Here is a 19,537-nt window from a genome sequence, read left to right as displayed (position 1 = left end):
TTGTGTGTCCATGGCACACATTTTGAGGACACTTTTCTATATTCCTGCTATCTCCTTTCCATTCCCTCCAGAAGCAGGTGCTAGACCTTTCTCACTAGATAAAGTAAAAGGTAAAGGAGCCCTGGATGGTTAAGTCCAGTCAAAGGTGACTATGCAGTGCAGCACTCATCTCGTTTTTCAGGCCAAGGGAGCTGGCATTTGTCCACAGACAGCTTTCCAGATCATGTGGCCAGCAGTATTAAACCACTTCTGGTGCATGGAGGATTGTGACGCCATTTACCTTCCCACTGCAGTGATACCTATTTATCTATTTGCATGGGTGCGCTTTCAAACTGCTAGGTTGGCAGGAGCTGGGACAGAGCAACTGTCCATCTGCTCACCCCGTCATGCAAATTTGAACTGCCAATGTTCCGATCAGCAAGCCAAAGAGGCTCAGTGATTTAGACCACAACGCCACCCATGTCACTAGCCAAGGTCAACTGAAGTTCCTTCTGCTTCTAGGAAACTAGAAACCATAGTGGGGAATGCTAGCAGTGACTAAGTAACTAATGCATTCATTTAACCTACCTACTACACTCTGGTGGAAAGTAGTCAAGTGCTCTTAAGATGCGTTACAAACTTGCTCTCTGGGTTTTTGTGTGATGTGCAAAATGGAAACTGCTTCAGTATATCTGAAGGAGCATCTCCATCCACATTGTCCAGCCCAGACACTGAGGTCCTCCTCCAGTTGCCTTCTGGCGGTTCCCTCACTGTGAGAAGTTACAGGGAACCAGGCAGGGAGCCTTCTCAGCAGTGGCACCCTCCCTGTGGAACACCCTCCCATCAGATGGCAAGCAAATAAACTACTAAATAAATTTTAGAAGACATCTGAATGCAGCCCTGTTTCTAATGTTTGACATTTAACTGTGTTTTTATATGCTGCTCTAGATAAGCTGCCTAGAGTGGCTGGGGAAACCCAGCCAGACGGGCAGGATATTATTGATAATAATAATAATAGGTTTATTATTATTTAAACAATCAAGCTGTAGATAGATAGATAGATAGATAGATAGATAGATAGATGATAGATGGATGGATGGAAGGAGGGTAATTCAATAGGTGATGTTTTACCAAATCTCTAACTCTCCATGACATCTTCAATCACTAGCATCTCAAGGTGGGGCTAGGAAACAACCCTGACTGAAATCCTGGAGAGCCACTGTCAGTCAGCATAGACTATGCTGAGCGAGAGGGACCAATGCTCTGACTCCTTATAACACAGCTTCCTGTGTTCCTAAGTATTATTCTAGTCCATAGGTTTTCAGCCTTCTCGAGCCCATGGCTTCTTTGACCAACTACATCCTTTCTGGGGTGGGAAAATGCCCTTCGAGCCTCAGAAGCCCAGTTATGTCACCCCTTGCCTGAAGAGCTGGCAGCCCCTCATCCCTTTTCCTTGTGGAGTGTTCCCTCAGGCTCCTGGTATAAGAGCCAGTGTGGTGTAGTGGTTAAGAGCGGTAGTCACGTAATCTGGGAAACCGGGTTCGCATCTCTCCTCCTCCACATGCAGCTGCTGGGTGACCTTGGGCCAGTCACACTTCTCTGAAGTCTCTCAGCCCCACTCACCTCACAGAGTGTTTGTTGTGGGGGAGGAAGGGAAAGGAGAATGTGAGCCGCTTTGAGACTCCTGAAGGGGAGTGAAAGGCGGGATATCAAATCCAAACTCATCTTCTTCTTCTTCTTCCTCTCCCCTTGTGACCCAACCTCCCCACTCCACATTGAGGAGCCTCCAGCCTCTAGCAGCCGAATGGAAACTGGCCAACGGTGAATGTGAGGCCAGCACCTTACTCACCTTGGGAGGCTGCATTGGAGGCAGCAGGCACTGCTGGGCCTGCAGGGTGGAAAGGCTCCCTTTTGGCACCGGGCACTCAGCTCCCACACAGGCACTGCACACAGCAGGCACAAGAAAGGCCAGTGTGGCGCCTGCCTGCCCGGACTCCCACTAGGCCAGTGATGGCCAAACGTGGCCCTCCAACTGTTTTGGGACTACAATTCCCATCATCCCTGACCACTGGTCCTGTTAGCTAGGGATGATGGGAGTTGTAGTCCCAAAACAGCTGGAGGGCCCAGTTTGGCCATCACTGCAATAGGTCCATCCATTCCCACAGCAAGGGCTGGTTTACTGGCTGGCTGGGCTCTCTCACCCACTTGCTTGCTTACTCTGAGGCTGCCTTAGCTCCTGACAACCAGCACCCCCTGGCCAGTCCCAGAGGCACTATTCATTCACCTGCAGAGCCTGTAGCCAGGCCCGCTGCAACAAATAGCTGTGCAAGCCTTTGGGAGGCAGAGACACGAGAGAGGGCATCAGAGGGGGGGGAGGAAAGAAAGAGGGACAGAGTCCAGTGTTGCCCATGACACCCCTGACCATCATTCAAGGCACCCCAGGGTGCAACACCCCAGTGTTTGAAAACCATTGCTCTAGTCAACCTTAGGCAACCTAAGGCCCGTGGGCCAGATGCGGCCCAGTCGCCTTCTAAATCCGGCCCACAGACGCTCCAGGAATCAGTGTGTTTTTACATGAGTAGTATGTATGCTTTTATTTAAAATGCATCTCTGGGTTATTTGTGGGGCATAGGAATTCATTCATTTCCCCCCACCCCCCCAAAAAAAAATATAGTCCGGCTCACCACATAGTCTGAGGGACAGTGGACCGACCCACGGCTGAAAAAGGTTGCTGACCCCTGTTCTTGTCTATTAACTGAAGTTGTCCAGTCGCCTTTTACAGTTGAAGCAATATTGACGGAGGAAGCGAAGGTACTTTATACAGAAGTTTCAGGAAAATTTAACTTCCAAAAAGGCTTTCTTACATTTAACAAGCCAAGCTAAATGAGGAAATGTTTGTGATGTCCATTATCCAAATAGAAGCAGCAAAAGTAGTACCTCTCATATGTTGGGTGGAAGATATATACATACTAATTCCAGTAAATGCAGAGTCTTCTAAACAACAGAATTGATCTAGACATAAAAGACTGGATAACTCTAATGCTGTTAAGAAAAACTTTCAGATGTGCACAACACTAATGAGCTATACCACTTAAAATGCCAGGAGAACATTATGAGCAAACGTGGCCACTAAGAGTCAGAATGAATAAAAATTAATTATTTTGTGAGAAAAAGTACTCTTTTCTCCCTTTAGGCCAAAGACCTACCAAACACGGTTGGTGGGTGTGGGAGGGTAAGAATGATCTCTAATGCTACCTTAACTGAAACTTACACCTCAGCTGTCCACCATCTTGCTGGGAAATAACTGAGAAATACCAGATAATCCTGAAGTCCCATCTGCTGGGGAAACTGTAAAAGAAAAATGACTGGCTGCTTGAATTAAAAAATAAGAGGCTTGACTTTAGCCAAAATAACCCCCAGCAGAATTTTTAAAACAGCAGGTCCTACAGCAGGAACAAAATAGGTAAGGGATTCTTGGTTACAAAATACAGAGGTTAGGCTCAGCCATGTGGTCTGAGTTTGAGATATATGAGCCTCAGATATCTGTTCAGTTACATGGTTCAAAGAGAGAGAGAGAGGGAGACAGGAAACAACACTTACTTCCTCCCCAAAGGTGAGAGAGTGTGGCCATTGAACCTTCTCTAGAAATTTACAGCTCTGTGGTCCTTAACAATCATTCATTGTTAGGGTTGACTGCAAAATCTCCCACAAATCTGAAAGTCTTCCAGATGTTTTTGGACTATAACTCCTCCGGTTCTGGATCATCATTCCTGCCCATTGTCCATGCTAGCTGGGGCTGATGGGTTAAAGCACACAATGGGAGGTTTTCCACCCCTGCATTTAAGCAAGAGATAGCCAATGTGTTTTCTCTCCAGCAACTGCAAATCTAGCATCTCAGTGTTTTCCATTTACGTAGTTCTCATAGCTAATAGCTGTTGAGAAGACATGATGCAAAACAACATCAAACCTTGCGTTACGTGAAATACATTCGACAAACACACAAGACGTTAACGTCTTGTGTGTTTGTCGAACAAGAAGACATCCTGGGCATAAAGCACTTAGAAATGCCCCATGAATGTCACAAAACAAGTGTGACAATGTGATGTCTTTCAAAAGCACTCTGCCAGTCAGCCAGCTTATGAGGTATCTGAGACTATCATGTCTAAATTGTTTGTTCTGAAAGTAAGGGTCTTTTCTGTTTCAAGATAAATGATCCTTCAGTTGCAAGTGTAAAGTAAAGGTGACATCCAGTCACTTGTAACATTAATTACAGATGTGTATTCATTGTGAACCTCAAGGGCACCTCGCTAAGATGCTACTTCCTGTAAAAAGTGGTGACCTTAAATGCATTATCAAGTGCCTCTGATTCACTTGCTAATGACATCCTCATTAATCTCAAAGTTTGGAAATTCACATAAGAATTTGTCAGAAAACAATTGCCTGGGACAACCCTAGTCCCTCTGTTGCAGAGTATTTTTTCCTAGTGTACTCTTAATATTCCAGAGTACAGCCTGGGTATATTAACACAAGCAGCCTACTATGTAAACTGACACAAGAAATGGCATTACTGCTTAGGGTGTACACTTTTCCATTGTTCATTTGGTAATAGTTTCAATCATTCCAGGGGAAATAATGGTAAAGAACTACATGTTCACATAGAAAAAAAGTGACCCAAGAGGAGACAAGACAGAAGTTTACAATATTATGAATGACACAGAGGAAGGAGACAGAAAGATTTGTCTGACAATAGTAGAACAAAGTAGCTACTAGCTTATCAGTAGATTCAAGAGAGACAAAAGTAAGTACTATATATTGTCACTAACTAATCATTTCCTTCTGGAATTCGCTCCCCCAAAATATGATGCTGGACCACAGTTTAAAGGTAAAGGTAAAGGTACCCCTGCCCATACGGGCCAGTCGTGTCCGACTCTAGGGTTGTGCGCCCATCTCACTTAAGAGGCCGGGGGCCAGCGCTGTCCGGAGACACTTCCGGGTCACGTGGCCAGCGTGGCGAAGCTGCTCTGGTGAGCCGGCACCAGCGCAGCACACGGAAACGCTGTTTACCTTCCCGCTATGAAGCAGTACCTATTTATCTACTTGCACTTAGGGGTGCTTTCGAACTGCTAGGTGGGCAGGAGCTGGGACCGAAAGGCGGGAGCTCACCCCGCCGCGGGGATTCGAACCGCCGACCATGCAATCGGCAAGCCCTAGGCGCTGAGGTTTTACCCACAGCGCCACCCGCGTCCCTGGACCACAGTTTAGGAAGCTTTAAAGTGGGATTAGACTCCTTTCCAGAGCTTGGGAGGAGCCTCATTTAGCTTCACAAATACCAAAAGTCATCACTGAACAAAAATAAAGAGTGCAGGTTAGTTTTGCTGATCTTTTCACCTTGTTAGAAATAGCTGAGTAGAGTCAGCCAATACATAGTTCTCAACATGGAAGCAAAACAGAGAGGAAAATAACACATTTAATTTCCACTGAACTTCTAACCAAAAGAGTAAAAAGAATCCCTGGAATCAGAAAATCTAAGCAACTACCAGCCAGTTGCTAATCTCCCCTTCTTGGGCAAGGCACCCCTGAGGAAACTGGTTTTCTAGATCCATTTCAGTTAGGGTTTAGGCCCTGTTTTGGCACAGAAACTGCTTTGGTTGCCCCGTATGATGACATCTGTCGGGAGAGAGACAGGGAAATGCTTCCCTGTTAATTCTCCTTGACCTCTTGGCTGCTTTCAGGAGTGGATGTCCAAGTTAGGGGTGGGTGGCACCACTTTGAGGTGCTTCAAGTTCTACCTGGATGGACCTTTCCAGAGGGAGATGCTTGGGGGGGTGTTCTTTGGCCCCATAGAGCCTTGGGTGCGGGTTTTATCCCTTATGCTGTCTAACATCTGCATGAAACTGCTGAGTGGGGTTATCTGGAGGTTTGGAGCATGTTGTCAGCAATATGCTAATGATACACAGCTCGACTTCTCCTTTACATCTGCAGGCATGGCAGTGGATATGCTGAACCACTGTCTTGCCCCAGGAATGGACTAGATAAGAGCCAATGAACTGAAGCTCAATCCAGATAAGACTGAGGCACTATTAGTGGGTGGTTCCCTAGACCAGATGGCAGGGAGGTTGCCTGCTCTTGATGGGGTTACACTTCCTCTGAAGAAATGGGTATGTAGCTTGGGGTTACTCCTGGATCCTCAGTGGCCTGGAGTGCCTTCCACCACTTCAGTTGGTGGCCCATCTATGCCCCTATCTGGACAGGGATAGCCTATCTACAGTTGTCTATGCTCTGGTAACCTCAAGGTTAGATTTGTGCAATGTGTTATATGTAGCGATGTCTCTAAAGATGGTTTGGAAATTTCAGCTGGTGCAGAATTTGGCAGCTGGAATGCTCACTAAGCAAAAAAGTTTGAGCATGTTACACTGATCCTGACCCAACTGCACTGGCTGCCATTTAGCTTCTGGGCCCAATTCAAAGTGCTGGTTTTGACCTATAAAGCCTTAAACAGATCAGGACAGCAATACCTCAAGGACCACCTCCCTCCATATGAACCTACCCAGACCCTGAGATCATCCTCTGAGGCCCTTCTCCATGTGCCTCCTCTAGGAGAAGCCTGGAGGGTGGAAACCTGAGAATGGGCCTTTTCTGCAGTGGCACCCCATTTGTGGAATGCTGCCCCCAGGGTGGTTTGGGGGGTGTCTTCATCATACACTTTAAGCGCCAGCAGAAAATGTTCCCTTTCAGCCAGGCCTTTGGCTGATTAACATCCGATTCCTTTTAACATGTGTCCTGGGAGGGGGTTTTATTCATTTGTTTTTGTTTTATTATGTATTTTGTGTTTTTTATATTGTAATTTTATGTTGTGAACCACCCTGAGTGTGTTCTACAAATTTAATAAATCATAACAATAAATCATAAGAATAAGAATGTTGCCTATGAATTTGGTGTTCAATTTGACCCAACAGTTTTGACACAGGACGGAGGACACAAAACCATCTGCCGCTTCTCTTTTGAGCAATTACGTGGGAGGAGGAGGGCAATAAACTAATAAATAATAATAATAATAATAATAATAATAATAATAATAATAATAACAACTACTGGATCTTCTAGAAGTTAAATAAGACCTAACTCTTACAGGTCAAGTGGAAACCCCTACAGCAGTAGGAGCATATTCATTGGTAAGTTGCCATTGTAGAAATGATCTACTGCTGTTAAATGCCAGAACATTTAGATACTCTTACATTCTTAATCCCAACTTTACTTGTTTACAGTTAGGGAAACCCTGTGGGTTCCTGAAAGGCAGGAGAGGTCAATCCTACTCTTTCCAAACCTCTAACTGTACTGCAGAGCATAACCTATATTAAATAAATAGACAGCAAATATGAGGATAGAAGTTTCTCCACTATCTTACTAATAGTTCATGTATCCAGACTCTTACCGGCTTTGCAGATTTATCCTGTTGGCAAAGCCAACACAACAGGAATGCGCAACCCTGGCCAGGACAGCTCACTGGAGCCATTAAGGCCCTTAGGTCAATAAACTGCATTTTAAAAAGAGCCAGAAGCTCTTAAGGTGGAATCAATCAATAATGCACATTGTGAAATCTTGATGCAGGACGTTTTCAGTGCTATTTTTTAAAGTAATGGTCCAAACTGTAAAAAAATAAAATATTAAAAAAACCACCTGAAGTTAATTTCCTGCACTTAACTACTGTACTAAGGGCTGCCTCATGCATTGCATTATGGTTTCTTTTCCCTTACAGAGTAGGAAATCTGAAATTGCCATCTGGTACGTATTTGTTGGAAAGCTGCATCCAGTTCTAAATCTCTTGTGAGAGTATGTTTAACATATTTGTAATCCTTATCTGAGCAGGCAAACCTGAAAAGTGTTCAGGACGCTAGACAACTGACTATCGAGATGAAAGTACTGAATACCCTCCAAGTGTCCTGATTATCTAAGGACAGCCCTGGAATTAGGAAAGCCATCCCGGCTTCTGATTTGATATTGGAATGTCCCTATTCCCCCCTCCAATGCTGCCCCCACCAGCTCAGGGAGGAGGAAGACCCAGCACTTTTCCCAAACAGCGGTGGGGGCAAGGGAGCGTCCCATTCTCTCTCCATGGCTGCTGCCAGCCTCCTCCCTTGGGCAGCTTATAGTGGCTGCTGGAGATCAAGTGAAGAGGAGGTCCAGCCTCATGTGATATACTGGCTCTGAGGGGCCGGCAGAGAGCAGGAGCCCCCTGAGTGGGAAGAAAAGGGGAGCGGAGAGCATGGACTCTTGATTTTTAAAAGAAAAACAATGTTTTGTGCATGCACATCTAGTCTTGGCCCTTTCTATAATTTATTTATTGGTGTGTGCTTTTATGTTTGTAAATCTACTAAAGAATAAAATTAAATAAAATCGGAATTAAGGGGTTTTCTCAGGACAGCAGAGGGCGTGTGTGCTGTGTCCCATCGGTGTGGCGGTGGCGGCACTTGCCCCTCTTCTGATAGGAAATGATGTAGGGGGGAAGGGGGGGTTGAGGAGAGTCAGTTGCAGGGAAAGGAGAAATGTCTGTATTTTCATCTGAGGAATGTTGAAGGACATAGTACTGCAGAGGGGAAGAGGGGATGTGTTTGGAAGGAGAGGGGGATACTGGGAGGGGGAGGGGGAACTAAGGGACTCTACTGTTCTATTGTATAATGTGAAAACCCCAATGAACTATAGATTTAAAAATATACATTGTAAATTTATCTTTTGTCACGGGGCAATACTCAAAACTGCACATGTGAAACAGTTTACATCTTTAAAATATAATGTATGTCACATTCTTTAGATCTGCCCTTGAAAACATGTTGCCCTCAAGATGCTTTGGGATTTCCTAACCCCCATCACCCCTTGGCCTTGCTGAATGGGCTCAGAGGCAGCTGAAAGCCAACAGGAGCTTGAGGGCACCCGGATGGAGAAGGCTACCTTAGATTTCTTGTCCACCGTGAGGTTGTTTTGTTTTGAACTAAAGTTAATAGCAGAATGAGCTTTAAAATCAAGATCAGGCATACCTGGCTTCTTTTCAGCCACATTACTACCTGTTTTCATCCGTTACAATTCACCTGGGCATGTGTTTTGGTTTATGACTAGTCCTGCACAAAGTGCATTCAGGCAGATTCTGTACTTCGGTTTCCCTTTTTAGTTCATTCTAGGTAATTATTAACTAAACTGCATCAAATCCACTGCCAACATCTTCTGAGCAAACCTACTCAGTTTGTAAAAGGTCTAATTCCTTTCCAAGGGCCTTGCACAAGACACATCCCCATTGAATTATGCCCTCAATATTGATATTGTACGGCTGATGGTTTTGTTTTACTGTTGCCTATCCTGACTTGAAGAAGCAGGGCAGGTAGGTTATAAATATTGGTTTAGATCTGGAGAAGCATAAGTAGTGTGAGGCTCAGCCAATGGAGCTTTCCCACCACCTCCTTCCACAGCAGACCCTCTCCTGAAAATTCACTCTTGAAGGTCAAGGACCCACTGGAATGGTGTGCAGGAGGCTGCAGGCTCTGCAACAGGAGTAGGGAATGGATAGCATTGAGAAGCAGGGGTCACGTTGCACAAACAGAAGTGCCCTTCCATTGCACTAAGCACCACGGGATCTAATCCAAAGATCTTTCCAATGAATATTTACATTCAATATCATTGTTGTTTTCAACAAAAATGTTTTTTTTTCCTATTTTACTATTTTTGCTGACAATTGCTGGTTCTAATGACAACTTCATAACAGTGTAGAAAGTAACAGTAGCTGACTATGAATACTGCACTCAATCTAGATCTAAAACTTGCCTTGATAGGCACAGACTGCATTTAATCTTTCTGTGTGTAAACTGAATTTATAATTAGAGACAAAAAGGTGAAAGATTTCTGACTTGGCATAGGATCACATGATTCAAAATTCAAATATGAATATTTGGCAAAAAACAAGGTGGTGAGTTTTTAACATAAAGAGATTTAGAGTCTTTCAGAGGCCACATCTCTTACAGCTATTTGCAAGAAGTACTGTCCAAACAGAAAAGATCTATCAGTTAAAAGCCTGCCTCACTCACCCTGAATATCTTTCTCTTGTGGACTGGCACTCCTTCACAACTAAAATACAGCAGAATGAGGACGAGTGGTTCTCATGACAGTTTGAAAAGGCGCAGGTGCCTCACCCTGAAAAGCTGGATCATATGATGTTGCAGAGTTTCAAGTCAGGTGGGGGACAGGATCTGTTGTGCAATATAATAATATTCAGCCACTGGATGCTTTGATTACAAAAAGTTGTATCAGCATTATTTTATCCAGGATGGGAACATAAAGCAATGTTGGGCCATGATTTATAGCTTTTTATCAGCCTAGTGCATTAGCAGTTGTTTCCAGCTTCTCTTTTCTCCCCCAGCCCAACCCACTCATTATCTGACTGAGTAGATTATAGGGGGAGGGAAAGGAAAACCACAGCCTTCCTGTCCCTGAAAGAAAACATTTAAGGCTGCAATCCAATAGCAGTGGACAGGGTGGGGGTGAAGGACACTTTTCAGTCTCAAAGCCTTTTGGAGATCTCCAGAGGACACCTTGCCAGCAATGGGTGGAGCCAGAGGCAAAAGCAGGCCAAGCACTGACTGTAAATTCTGCCTTAGTGCAAGAGACTAGTTTCTATACACAGGCACACAGCCCTCTCTGCCCTCCATCCAGAGAAGCAAGAATCATTATCAGAGGCAAAATATTTGGTACTACTACTCTGCATGGTGAAACCACCAGACATCATAAGACTATCACCTGAAGTTCAGTCATCCTGCAATGGAAATTTCAGGACTGGCTGGAACAAGAAAACATACTTGCAAAGAAACAAGCCAAATTTAGGGAAGGCCATTTTGCCGTTGACCAATGCTTAGTACTCCAACATCTAATTGAAAAATACTCCTTTTGTAGCACAGTCTCCCTTTATGCTGTCTTTATTTTAAAGCAGCCTTTGACTCCATATCCAGAGCCAAACTTTGGGGGGAAATGGAGGTCTCTAAACTCGACAGGCGCTTGCTATATTTAATACGCATGCTACATGAAGAGATTGTGCTCAAAGTGCAATGCAACCCCCAGGGGCATCTTTCCAACGCTATTGGGACTGAGAAAGGTGTGAAACAAGGGTGCATACTGGCTCCATTTTTATTTAATTTCTGTACTAATGATATGGTATCCTATCTCCATAAAATCAATTATCACCCCCCAAAATTGGCAGGGAGGCATATCCCAGTCCTGCTGTATGCAGATGATGCAGCAATTTCAAGAACAGCCATCGGGCTTAGAAAAGCTATGAAAGCATTGGCAACAGGAAAGCCCATGAGGATTATGCTGCTGAGAATACAAAGAGAAATGCAACTGCCATACTTAAATATCTTAGGACCAAGAGGGACATCATATACCCACAGCCCTTAAACTGTTTGAAGCCAAGTCCATCACACAGCTTTTATATGGTGCCCAACTAGGCCCCTTCACTAATCTCATATCACTGGAAGTACTGCAATCTAAGTTCCTAAAATCAGCTTTTCAAGTGCCAAAATATGTCTCAAATATGTCTTGAGAAAGGTTTTGTAAGGCTAGGGTATGGATGGTCACACTAAATTTCTGGCTTAGACTATCCTTTTACCCAGATGGCCTCTCCCCACCCCAGTGATAAAGGATGACTTTCAAACAACATGGAAACGAGCAGTGGTAGACAAAACGTTAACTCTGGACCTTACCCCACAGCTTTTACTCAGCATGGACTATGAACAGGCCAAAGAAACCACTAAACAGCTTGTGGTTGATACAGAAAGTTAGTCACATCTCGCCAGGTCACCAAATTTCATCACCAGTGAAACCAGTAGGTACCCCACCACCGCAATGACATATTTAACTAATCTTGAAATACCAAAACAATGAAGAGTTTTCACTCTGGCTCATTGCCAGGACCCCCCTTCAGTTTCAGGGAGGAGTGGTAGATTAAACTGATGGACTATGACGAAATGACAAAACCTACCAGAGCAATATGAATCTGGGAAGTGGGGAGCTATGAATCAGCAATTAAAATGAAAAATTTAGTTCTGAGCAAATGGTCTATGTCAAAGGTGGGGAACCTTTAGTTTCCCAGATGTTGAACTCAGTCCCAGCAAGCATGGCCGATGACCCAGGATGATGGGAGTTGTAGTTCAGCAATAGCTGGAGGGCCACAAATTGGTCTATGTGTTGGTGGGTGTTAGCAAGAAGAAGAATCTGCCTGAGTTTCTTTTCTGACTCTCTGCATACATTAAACAAAGCCCTGTCTTTGTGCCCAGCTGAAGCAGAGCAAAGCCCAGCAAGCAATTCTGGGTTTAGATTGAACGCTTTCTCGGTGTGTGAATAAAACAGCCCCAGATGATCATTGGAAGCAGTTTTTATCCTTCTCTCAGTTACAGGACAGGGAAGCTCAGGTTTCCCAACTCCCTGCTGTTAATGTCCTATTAGGAAACATATTACAGCTTTTTACATAATGAATTACCTGTCAGTCATGGCTACCATGCCAAGTGTAATTAAAATGAAATCAGGTCAACAATTGTACATGCCAACTGTGTATATTTAGAAGGCACTCTCCCTGGGCTTTTAGCAGAAGTTGTCATAGATATTTAAGGTCCAAAATCCAATTATTTTCATATTTTCTTTTTTAAGCACCAATTCCCCCATCTTTCATGCCATTGTCTTAATACGGAATAATATCTCCCTCCTTTGGCAATCTTTACAGAACTTTAGTTTATGGTTGCCATCAATTTTGATTTTAATTAATTTTATAATGTTTTTAGAATGTTGTACTATTTTAGTGTTGTTAGCCGCCCTGAGCCCAGCTTTGGCTGGGGAGAGCGGGATATAAATGAAATTTATTATTATTATTATTATTATTATTATTATTATTATTATTATTATTATTATATCTAACCTTTCACAATAAGAAGGAGGAAGTCAAAGTAAGTGTTAAACAGAACATCTTGATTTATTATCAAACCTTGAACCCACTAGCTACTCTGGAGACTGGATTCACAGAGCAAACCAAACTTCTCTGTTTACTCATTATTATTACTTTATTATTTATACCCGCCCAACTGGCTGGGTCTCCCTAGCCACTCAAGCAGGAATATTCTGCTCCTTCCTTCATATAGGCCTAAGCAGAAACAATTAATGTGGGGGGGGGGATCTCCTTAATCCAAAGATGCTTACCAACCATAACTCAGTAAAAAGCAAGGGCATATTAAATTGCTATATTTTTAGACATTCACTAATAAATCATTGCACAATAAAAGCGGCTGTTAAAATGGAAGACCCAGTGACCTCATAATGTTGGTTAGCTGCCTAATTAAAATCTGCTCATCGTTACAAGAGCAGGAAACTGGTTTTGGAAATTGTATTAAACTGAATTAATTCAGTAACAATTTGTAATAATTTGGAAAATCAATAAAAATAATTGGCAAAAAAAAATGCTCATCAATCACAGTACAAATATTATACACACACTTTCCCTTGAAAGCGTCAACACTGCAGGTGGCAGCAATGTTTAAACACAGCTGTTATTTTTAAGATCAATTCTGCACAGTTTTCACATGGCATATTTTCAGTCTGGTATTTCTTGGAAAAATAAAAGGTCAATTTTAAAACACTATTTCTACAAACATATTTTAGGTGCCGCTTTCCAGCAAACAGAACTTCATAAATATTTATTCTTGGCAACAGTGGTTTCCAGTTACTCCGAGTTTTCAATATGCTTATCAAGGCAGTGCTGATAATTTATAATTAACCGTGACTTTTAATATAAAGGTAAAGGTAAAGGTACCCCTGCCCGAACGGGCCAGTCTTGACAGACTCTGGGGTTTGTGCGCCCATCTCACATCTATTGGCCGGGGGCCAGCGCTGTCCGGAGACACTTCCGGGTCACGTGGCCAGCGTGACAAAGCTGCATCTGGCGAGCCAGAGCCGCACACGGAACGCCGTTTACCTTCCCGCTGGTAAGCGGTACCTATTTATCTACTTGCACCCGGGGGTGCTTTCGAACTGCTAGGTGGGCAGGCGCTGGGACCGAGCAGCGGGAGCGCACCCCGCCGCGGGGATTCGAACCGCCGACCTTTCGATCGGCAAGCCCTAGGCGCTGAGGCTTTAGCCCACAGCGCCACCCGCGTCCCGACTTTTAATATAGAGGGTGTCTATAATTGTTCAGTTGTTTACTTAACCCAACTCCTCATTTGTTACATTGAACAATGATTTAAGGAGTCTTCATAGAATCATAGAATTTGAGAGTTGGGAGGAACCCCAAGGGTCATCTAGTCCAACCCCCTGCAATGCAGGGATCTCAGCTAAAGCACCCAGGACAGATGGCCACCCAACCTCTCCTCCAAGGAAAGAGATTCCACCACCTCTCATGACAATCTCCTCCAGTGTCAAATAGCTCTTACTGTCAGAAAGTTCTTCCATTAATTTGAGTCCTTCTCACCAGAGCAGAGAACAAGTTTGCTCCACCTTCCATGTGACAGTCCTATCAAGTATAACCTGATTCAACAAAATTGCTTATGTACGCAACCACAGCCACTAGGATGCTCTTTGCGCAGGGACAGAAAGAGGACACTGTCCCAACAAAGGAAGAATGGCAAGGTAAAGTTGATGGACTATGCAGAAATGACAAAACTTACAGGAAAATTAAGAAATCAAGAAGATTGCTCAAGTATGGTGAAGGTATGTGGATCTTCTAAAAATTATTGTAAACAATTAAATACATTAACAGGATTAATTTAAAATCAAGCAGTTAAAATGTGACTTTGGAAGGAATACAGAGAGAAATAGACAAAAGGAGTTACAGGGGAAATGCAGTTTTAAAAATGTTTTTATAAGAAACCAAGGAAGGGGAGGAGGGAAGTCAAATTAACTATGTATTCAATTGTAATTGATGATTATTATAGTTAAATTTTAAATTTTAAAAGGAAATTATTTTAAAAACCACACAACTGTCTCAGTTTACATTTGAACTAAATAACACCACATTTTTAAATAAAGTTGAATAATACATGTGAAGAGCATTCCAAAGTTGGGATGCCACCTCAGAGAATACCCTCTCCTCTGTAACTACAGAATGTATCTGTTAAAGCAGGTGCTTGGAGAGGTCCTTCTATAGGTCAGGTAAGCTGGTACTGGAAGATGTGCTCCCTCAGTTATCTGGGTCCCAATCCATTTAGGGCTTTAGCATTAAGCACTAGCACTTTAAAATGGACTCAGATATTTGAACAATGAAGCTTTATATTTGAGATTAAAATTGTATCTTCTCTCTCTTCCACCCCCAAATACTAACACAAACACACAAACTTTCCACCAACTATCTCTTCTAGTTGAAATACAAGGTGGAAATGCAATCAATCATATTCAGATTAAAATATCTAGGCCTTAAAATCAGCAAAGCCTTAAAATGAGTTTGCTTGTTGCTGGGCCCCTGTCACAGCGCATGACAGATGCGCTCAGTGGTCCCATCGAACGTGCTGAGAAATAGATTTTCCAATGGACAGATATCGCTCTTATGTGATTGTAAGTGTGGGGCACCGGAATCGTTGCATTACATAATCTTTGATTGTGCTTTTCACTCATCGGCCAGGAGCAAGTTTCTTGATCCATATCTAAAGGGAATCGCCGATGATTCGAATGAAGCCAAACTGAGATATCTACTAAATGATGAAGATCCCCTAAGATCACTCTCGGTTGCCAGATTCTTGATCAGCGTCCTATCCCTAAAGAAGAAAAACGGACTCCTGTGAGGCTCGGATAACCCTTTTAAACCATGATCTATGTTTTAGGATGTAACTCGGTGATATCACCACTGATGTCTTTTATTAATTTATGAGCAGAGGGCGATGTTTATGTTGCAAATTTATTGTAATGTATGTTGTTGGTCTTTTGCTTATTTTGCTTTGGTTCTTGTCTGTTTTTGTAAGTTTTTAGCTGTTTTAAATTTGGAGGTTAAGTATATATATGTTGGTGGGAAACTGTCGTGTGACGGGCCAATGGCCGTAATAAATATCAATCAATCAATCAATCAATCAATCAATGCGCTCAGTGAAATCCAGTCTGTGGGTCCCATAGAAGCCATCAACACACCAGGCTGTCCCTGGGATCCAGTAAAGTCAACTCTCTTTTCTCATCATCATCATCTTCTTTTAGTCCAATTACCAACGGTTGTTTGTTATATTAGTACTGCTGATTTTAATTTTTAAAGCGGCCTGAGTTCTATTTCAGGGGAAAGGTGAGAGAAATAAATAATATTCTCTTAACAGAAGGGACTGAAGTGTGTCGTTCTTTAAATCTGATTTAGGATATTGCTTTTTAAATGTTCCTGATTTTTCATGTAGTTGATTCAAGGATGGGGAAGTTTCCCCCCCTCCCCTAAGCCCCGACCACTGGCCACGCTGCCTGGGGCTGATGGGAGTTGAAGCCCAGTAACATGCAGGGGACCACTAGTTCCCAATTCTTGTTCTAAAATAATTAGTAGCTAATCAGAAGTTTAAAAGAAAAAGACACTGTGGTTGCAAATGTGTCTTGCTTTTTTACCAGAAGAGAATGTCTGTCTACACAGCCTGTCCTGTTGTATGAACTGGTCCATTAACTATGAAAGCTCAACCCCAAACCAATAATAAATCAGTAGGCATTTAGGCTTTCACAGCACTTTTCGATTTCCTGCTCAGAAACTAATACAGCAGCTTTTCTAAAATTTATCCTTGAATGCAGTTTACCAAGTTTATAATCCACTATGATTGTGGTTTAATTCACTGTTGCAGAGAACTTTCAGGAGCTCGTCTAAAATGTATCATTAGCTTCAGTTTTAACATTTCAATGCTTGGAAATATTCCTTTTGCTTTGTATATGTCTGATCTATTGAGGACAGTGTCCTTTTTCTAGGAAAAAAAGGTTTCAGTACTCATCATGAAGTACCCCTCTTGGCTGACTGGCTGCGGCTGCTGCCAGGCGGGCCACACTGCAGGCTCAGTGTGGGCGAGAGCCCACCAAGTGCCCAGAGCTAGGCTCACTCTTCTGCCTCTGCGCCATCCGCAAGGCCTTCGAGGAAGCCAGAGTCCACTTGGTGCTGCCAGAGTCCACTGCTGTGCTGCCACAGGATGAGGATAAGGAGGAAGCGCTGCCACCACAGCTGGCATTGCCAAGGGGTCCACAGCTATGGGCACAGGAGAAAATGCGCACCTTCCTCACACACTCACTTCAGAAGCCAAGATTTGGGGAGGAAGGTGTCAGTACTGTGTACTGGTGAGTACTGGCATCCCTCATATCTGAGGGGTATGAGTGCAGGGGGGTGCAGCTATTTCATGAAGGATAGCTCAGTCAGTAGAGCATGAGACTCTTGATCTCAGGGTTGTGGGTTTGAGCCCCATGTTGTGCAAGAGATTCCTGCACTGCAGGGGGTTGGACTAGATGACCCTTGTGGTCTCTTCCAACTCTACAATCCTATGCTTCTAAAAATCCCTTTTTAAGTCTCTTTCTACCAACGTAACTAACTGAAAGATCCAGTGTCATATGCCCTCTTCTATCTTTGGTCCAAGGTTGGCATGGGCAGACCTGTTGTTAGCCAGAACCAAGAAAATCTGGCCACTGGCTTCTCTCAAAGATAGCAGCCTAAGATCTTAGAAGCAGAACTTTAATAACAGGCCTCAAGACTTTCATGGCTCATTCCCTGCCATGTGACCATGACATCATGCTTAATGTAGGCTTCAGTCTGTTGTTCTGTTCAGGCTTTTGAGATAAGTGGATCATAAATTATGTATTTCCCCCTGTGCTTTGTCATCAGAGATTTTTAAGTATCATGTTCCTTTGTGTTAAAACATTGCTTTGGGGGGGGGAAGGTTTACCAGAACTAGCATATTAACAAAGGCAAAAAAAATTATTGCTGTTTGTGTGCAATGAAAGAAGAACCTGATAGGAAGTATTAAACAGAGACTTTAAAAAAATCATTGTATACAACTTCGGCAACCAAAAAGAGGTGTCAAAACAAGGAAGTTTGTAGCAAAAGACAAATTTATGGTTATTTTCCACCAACAGTAAGAAAGGAAGGTTAGATATGGTGAATTGTACCCACAGGGCTGGACCTTGAATATACAGTAAAGGCAAACTGAACGTAGTCAACATCATCTCTCTTTTTTAAGTGAATATCATTTATGTGTATTTGGCTATGTGGAATGGTGAAAGTGCACTTCTATTATGTTGAGTTAAATCAGGATTTAAATGCTGGATCTTCAGAAAAGCAGTTTTAAACCATTGTTAAAAGGTATCACCTCCTTCAGACTGAGTTGAAATAGCTAAAATAATAAGAATGTACATATTATCTGCTAGACTTCCATTGCAATTAGAAATACTACACAAACCATCTTAGAGGTAAAGAGATGTCCACACGGCTGTACTGGGCCAAACTTTCATTTCGTTCCAATCAACAAACAATTCTGAGTTAAAAACATTCACAACAGCCAAAATATTGCACCAGAAGCTTCATCCACGCATAGAAATATACATATACATATTTTGTATTATTCCAAATTTGTCAAACATCTTCCTTAACATCTATTCTCTGTGACCTGAACTGTCAAAAACAAAAAATTCTTCAGAGTTCCACACTATTTATTATGGGGTAGAATATTATAGGTTCAATCCTGTACACATTTACCATGGGAGTAAGCCCCACTGAACACAGTGGGATTTAATTTCTGAGTAGGTGTGCACAGGATTGTACTGGGTGAACTCTGGGTGAAAGGTCTGTGGTTTTCGAAAGTGACAGGCCCCGAAACTTGCCACCTGCCCTGCACAGGATGCTTTACAAACAAATACACAGCAACTTCTCGGGGTGGGGGGGGGGTCTTCACTGCGATCTCCTGTGCAGCTGTTTGATCACCTAAGAAGCACTGGACTCCTTAGAACAAAAGCATTCAAAGGCCTTTCTGTATTCAAGATGCTGATTCACACCAGGTCGTTTGGATGCCTTCCAAAAGTTTTGGTTTTTTTAAAGCAACAATATGACATGCAGGGAGACGAGCTCGCAGAGTAAATCAAACAAACAAACCAACAAAAACTTCTTTGCAGTTTCACTCTCCGCCCTGCAGAACTTACCAGCTTGCTTTTGGTGCGCTGCAGAAATTCTTCCATCTTGTTTGCTGGCCTGCAGCTTTTGCGCAGCCAGGGCAAAGTCCCCGGCCAGAGCCGGACTGCTTTGGGGTAGGGCGGGTCCTGCCTGCTGCTGCTGCAGCTGCCGCCGCTGCCTCTTCGGCTCCGGCTCCCGGCAGAGCAGCCCGCTGCCGGCTCTCCCTCTGGAGGCGAAGCGGGACTCGGCGCCCGGGGCGCGGAGGCGGGAGCCCGGGGAAGAGTTCGCGCGATTTCACAGGCCGGCCGAGCTCCTCCGCCAATCGGCGAGGCGCTCAGGCGGCCTGACGTCACGCAGGCAATTGCTGCACCATGGACAGCGCCCAAAAGTGAGGAGGACGAAGTGGGAATGCAGAGATCTGCAGCGAATGGGGAGAGAAGGAGCCGA

At 43.6% G+C, this 19,537-nt stretch overlaps 1 protein-coding gene across 9 annotated transcripts in view; it reads right to left on the bottom strand.

Annotated features, from left to right (window-relative positions):
• PRUNE2 (prune homolog 2 with BCH domain) overlaps positions 1 to 19,327 on the bottom strand; it is a 138,737-nt gene extending 119,410 nt beyond the window's left edge. For all 9 annotated transcript variants that reach the window (XR_014224336.1, XR_014224337.1, XM_082241460.1 and 6 more), the window contains exon 1: positions 19,120 to 19,327. Coding sequence is in view for 7 of the 9 variants with exons in the window: in XM_082241460.1 (XP_082097586.1) it covers positions 19,120 to 19,155 (36 nt within the window). In the remaining 2 variants the exon portion in view is untranslated. The remainder of the gene's footprint in view (positions 1 to 19,119) is intronic.
• Positions 19,328 to 19,537: the final 210 nt, after the last annotated feature.

The sequence above is a fragment of the Podarcis vaucheri genome (genome assembly GCF_965113315.1).
Source record: "Podarcis vaucheri genome assembly, chromosome: 11".
In the NCBI taxonomy this organism is placed as follows: domain Eukaryota; kingdom Metazoa; phylum Chordata; class Lepidosauria; order Squamata; family Lacertidae; genus Podarcis; species Podarcis vaucheri.
This window is presented reverse-complemented; position numbering and strand designations above follow the sequence as displayed.